This window comes from Papilio polytes, unplaced genomic scaffold (assembly GCF_000836215.1).
Source record: "Papilio polytes unplaced genomic scaffold, Ppol_1.0 DF823923.1, whole genome shotgun sequence".
Classification (NCBI taxonomy): Eukaryota; Metazoa; Arthropoda; class Insecta; order Lepidoptera; family Papilionidae; genus Papilio; species Papilio polytes.
Window position 1 is genome coordinate 6,586,185 of NW_013525281.1, and position 5,458 is coordinate 6,591,642.

Sequence of the window (5,458 nt, forward strand, 5' to 3'; positions counted from 1 at the left end):
AAAGACTACGATGTAGTTAAATAATTTAGCTCAAAATCGCGCGACGGAATTCGGTTTTTTTTTTTGTTTTCTTTGTTTGTTTATAAGAGAAGGGGGCAAACGTGCGGCGGGAACACAGATGTGATCAACGACGCTCATGGACATCCACAATACCAGAGGAACTACAGATGCGTTGCCTAGTTTACATTGGGTATATACTTGAGTACAGTTAGACACGCTGTCAAAACTCACTGGTGCCAGTTTATGTACACATTATGCTACTTGAATGCCAGTCAAATTGTATATGTATATTGTATACTGGCAAATTATTCCAGTACAGTACGACAAACGCTGTCCTACTATAGATTGTTTTGGCGGTTTGCCACTAATTATGCTAGTTTTATGCCACTCTATAGTACGAGAGCTACTGTCCTACTATATGTGCTGGCATCGCGTAACCAGCTAATATAGGAATACAATATAAAATACAATTTTTTTATATAATCTCGCTACACCACGCCCTCAAGTACTAATGTATAGCTCATTTGCCATTTTGTATAATAAAACACTAGCAATATTTGACGTAAACATATTTTTTCGCAAGTATTGTCATGTATGTGTGTGCAGGCGCGCTGTTCCTGGTGCTGATGCTGGGCAGCCTGGCGTTCTTCGCCTTCATGTACCTCGTCAGCTTCTACTTCGGCGAGCGCGGCGCCAGCACGCTGCTCGTCGCTTGCATCATTCTATTTGGTAACACGACTGCATAAAATATCTCCATTGGCGAATCCATACCAACAGCCCAATGGGAAAAATCCAATCGGTAGGCCGATTGGCCCAACGGGAAACACAGTACCCGTAGTGCTCAAAAATCATGCATAATGGAAGACAGATTCCATGACCGAAATAAACTAATATATATATATAATAGAATATTAAACTAAATTCTGTCCAAAGTTGTTTAATTCCGACGCTAGAGGGCGTCAAGTTTGACTTTTACGTTTTTGCAAATGTATTGAAAACAATTGAATAGATTTTATTCATATTCAAACCATAGATCTGCTTTAATAAAATACGCTTTTTGAATGTTGAAGTAATCTATCATATATGAAATAGTTTGGATGGATGTATGGATAAATATTTGTTACTATGTATTAATGTTTCAGTAATATTCATAGCCTGCCAGGCTACTTACTAATATTAATTTATGACGCAGGTTTCCTGACAACGTCAATGAAGAAAGCGTCAGATTTCTTTAAGGAGAAGCAGGATGCGGACTTTTCGTACTACATACTAGTGGTGTGCGGCTGGTTGACGCCGCCGCACACGTTCACGGTGGCGGCGATGAAGGCGGTGAACGTGGCGCGCCTTAACGCGTACTGCGAACTCAACAAGCAGCGCTGTCCCGCACTATACGTTATGGAGGATGGATTTGATGCTGTGACTTGCTGCCGTTAGTACTACATTTACCTTAAATGTGCAAAATATACTTAAATAATTGTTCACTTTATTTTAATGTTCATATTTATAAAAAAAATAATTGAAGTTATCGAAATTCAGATGCACAAATGACAACAAAGATCTTTGCTATTGGCTAACAAATGCCCTCACGACAATCTTTGTATATTTTTTTTTCATTTTATTTACCATCTAAATTCAATGTCGTGAAAATGTGTAAACTATATCGTTGTAAATGGAGTAATTTTTAATAAAAAAAACATGCCGAGATTGCTAACATCCTACATAAAATGTGTGTTTACGCTTTATTATATTAGTATAGTATATAATATGAATATAGAAATTATACGTGAATGAAGTACAGTATGAATTTTTAAAATTTAAAATCCGATGTCGAAATAATGTATTTTCAGAGTTAAACCGCAACCCTCGCTGCTACTTCTGTTTCGACGAGTTCTCGCCCGCGGAGCCTATGGTCATCATGTTCTGCCAGTTTGTCGGATTTATGGTAAATAAATGCTTTTTCTGCCCATACTAATTTCAACTATATTTAGAAAATCAAGAGTTAATTTAAAAAATATTTTTATGTAGAAAGAATAATAGTTCTGTATTTTTTGTAATAAAAGATAATTACAAATAAAACACGTGTAACGTTGTCACCTTTTTCGTACAGGACTGTCTTTAGAAGGATTCTTGCATTTTTGTCTAATTTCTCTATCTACCTCTCTTCCACAGAGTTTTATAATTAACTAGCTGTTGCTCGTGACTGGGTCCGCATTAAATTAAAAAAATATACAAAATATAGCCTATGTCACTCACTGATGACGTAATTTTTATGGTGAAAGAGTTTTTGAAATCGGCGCAGTAGTTTTTGAGTTATTGCAATTCATACAAAAACACAATTTTTTTTCCTCTTTATAATATTAGTGTAGATTATCTAAGAAATCAAGAAATATGTTACAAATATTATTTTAGTGAATTTAAAAACTTCGTAATATTATTTTGATAGCACTATCATTAGAAGAGATTTTTTTTCTATTTTCTCAATCTACCCTACAGAACTTCATAAATATATTAATAAATGGTATATATTATTAATACACAGACGTTAGTAATAATGACTGAATACGGCGTGTTCAACCGGCTGGCGGACCGCGTACTGAACGCGCGATACCGCGCCGCCCCCGCAACACACACTGACGACCTCGTACGAGCCGAGGCTACATACGTCAGGAAAGCTATCGCGTTACGTAAGTTAATACTCCCCTTAGTGCGTACTTCGTGTTGATAAAACTAAGGGGTTATAATGATGAATTAGTTACTTATGCATCATCATCACCAGTTCACTATACATCCCCACCGAGGGGCTCGGAGCCTACCCTGGGTAAGGGCGACTAGGACATAGTCAACCACGCTGTACTGCGGGTCGGTTGACTTCACACATATCTTTGAATTTCTTCGCAGAACGAGATGAAGTAGGTTTCCTCATGATGGTTTCCTTCACCATCTCTGGTGATGGATGAAGATGTTGTAGGAAACCAACGTGAGGAAACCTACTTCATCTCTTTCTCTCTTCACCAGGTCTGGTAAATTATGTACATATGAAAATTCGAAAAATCGAAAATCACATTGGTACACGGCGGGATTCGAACCCAAGACCTATAGATTACAAGTCAAGTGCTTAAACCACAGAGCCACAGAGGCTCCCTACTTATGTATCACAAGTCTTTTTTGGAATACTAAAACCCTCGGTAAATAACCTATAGGTCTGGGTATGGACCGATCTTGCGGTCGAGGGTTAAAATCCCGCCATTCGACTATTAGGAATATTCTAGCACAAGTAAACAGCTTAGTTAGAATGGTATAAGTAAATTAACAAAAATCTATTAATGTTTAAAAAAAGGATTTTATTTCTGGAATAGCTTATAGCTAATTAAAAAAATACTTAGTAAGTAATACTTAGTAACCTATGTGTTTTCCATACTATTTACATCTAAAATAAATTTTAATAAGATCTGTTAAATAGTTTTAGAGATATGTAGTAAAAAAACATCCATCCATCCAAAGCAATATTAGAATAAAAATATAGCTTCTTAATTATTTGTTGTTCAGCACCAGATCAGATCCAAGAGGCGATGCTGGTGGATGACTTACACAAGAACTACGTCCAGTTCATCAGGAAGTCCACCAATGCTGTCAAGGGGATCAGCTTCTCTGTCAAAAAAGGTTAATCAAATATATCATATGTAAAATACTACTTTGCAAATTTACATCAATTTAGAAGATTCACACAACAAAGGATAATTTTACGCTTAAAATGAAAAAAAAAATATTAACATTTTAACATCTGTCAGATTGTAAACGACGTTTACGATGCCAAGTGCTTAAGGTTTAAGTATTAACCCCAGAGTAACTTAAATCTCTATCTCTATAAAAAAAAAATATTTGAATATCGACTATAAGATTTCTTTAGGTCGATATTAGCTAAAAGTACTTTACTGACTGGTGGGGTCTGCCTTAAATACCTTACCTTGTCACGAAATATGCATGTATAGTACATAATTTTATAGAAATATGATTGAAAATCATATGAAAGCATATTTTTATATTTATTTGTATATAGGAGAATGTTTCGGTCTACTGGGAGTGAACGGCGCAGGCAAGTCCAGTACATTCAAGATGCTGACTGGCGAGGAGTGCGCCACACGAGGGACTGTCTTTGCCAACGGACAACATATAGACAAGAATCGCACCAAAGTAAGTTTTAGTGTGGGTTTACACTGAAATACCGGTACAAATACATCTCTGGTTTATAACTAAAAGCTTTTGCCCGCGACTATATCTGCGTGGAATTAAAAATAGTATGTAGATTGTATTTTTAAGACTATTCTCTACATTTGTACTTAAATTTATCAAGATCCGTTAAGCTGTTTAGACTAAATCTATACTTCTATACTAATATTATAAAGAGGAAAGATTTGTATTTTTGTATGTATTCGATTCACGTAAAAACTACTGGACCGATGTCAAAAATTCTTTCACCATTAGACAGGTAAGTAACTTAGGCTATATTTTCTATAATTTTCACGCAGGCGAAGTCGCGAGCAACAGCTAGTACTCTAATAAACATCCATCCATTCATCTAAACTTCGCATTCATAATATTAGTCAGATTAATAAGATTATTACAATACTAAGTATAAATATGTGTTGTTCCAGTACCTGCGGTCGCTGGGCTACTGTCCTCAGTTCTTCGGTCTGGACGAGTTCCAGTCGGGCTACGACAACCTGGCGCTGGTGCTGACGCTGCGCGGCCTGGCTGCACACCACGTCAAGGCTGAGGCTGACAAGTGGATTGAAATCGTTGGTAAGATATTCTGTTTATGTAATTAAGTAAGGATTTTAACTAAATTGTATTTTTGGTCCTTCGAGCAGTATAAAATTATATTTCTATATACAATACGCTAAATTTAAGTGAACCTATTAGGAATCTGGTGTGTTATGAACATTTTTATTATGAACTAGCTTTCGTCCGAGACTCCGTCCGCATGTATGTGTTGTTCCAGACTAATACGTCTATGTCAATTTTTATCGAGATCCATTCAGTCGTTTAGGCTTTACAAATTCTAAGAAACACCGATCCATCTAAACTTTATAATTTATAATAATAGTAAGATTTTATTTCCGCGTGAACGAAGACGCGAGCAACAGCTAGCCTATAGAGGAAAGATTTGTTTTTTGACATAAATCAAACACTACTGGGCTGATTTCAAAAATTCTTTTACCATTTAAAAGCTACATTATCACTTAGTAACACAGTCTATGTTTTTTACTATTTTTTTGATTCCACGCAGACAGAGTCGCGAGAAACAACTATCTAGGTATAATTTTGATACTTATTGTAAGCCTAATTTTAGTCTCTTTCCCTTTTCACCCTTTTCTTAAGAGGAAAGGATGTGAAGGAAAAGTGGATTTGACGGTGGAGGAGACGCATAGGAAGGGAAAATGTCCCCTTTATGTGCGTC

The 5,458-nt window shown here is 36.1% G+C and overlaps 1 protein-coding gene across 1 annotated transcript in view; it reads left to right on the forward strand.

Moving 5' to 3' along the window:
- Nucleotides 1-5,458, forward strand: part of LOC106102148 (ATP-binding cassette sub-family A member 1-like) — a 26,172-nt gene that overhangs the window by 16,132 nt on the left and 4,582 nt on the right. The window contains exons 21-27 of the mRNA XM_013281558.1: nt 570-729; nt 1,193-1,429; nt 1,848-1,942; nt 2,540-2,684; nt 3,547-3,660; nt 4,058-4,191; nt 4,653-4,800. Coding sequence (XP_013137012.1) covers nt 570-729; nt 1,193-1,429; nt 1,848-1,942; nt 2,540-2,684; nt 3,547-3,660; nt 4,058-4,191; nt 4,653-4,800 — 1,033 coding nt within the window. The remainder of the gene's footprint in view (nt 1-569; nt 730-1,192; nt 1,430-1,847; nt 1,943-2,539; nt 2,685-3,546; nt 3,661-4,057; nt 4,192-4,652; nt 4,801-5,458) is intronic.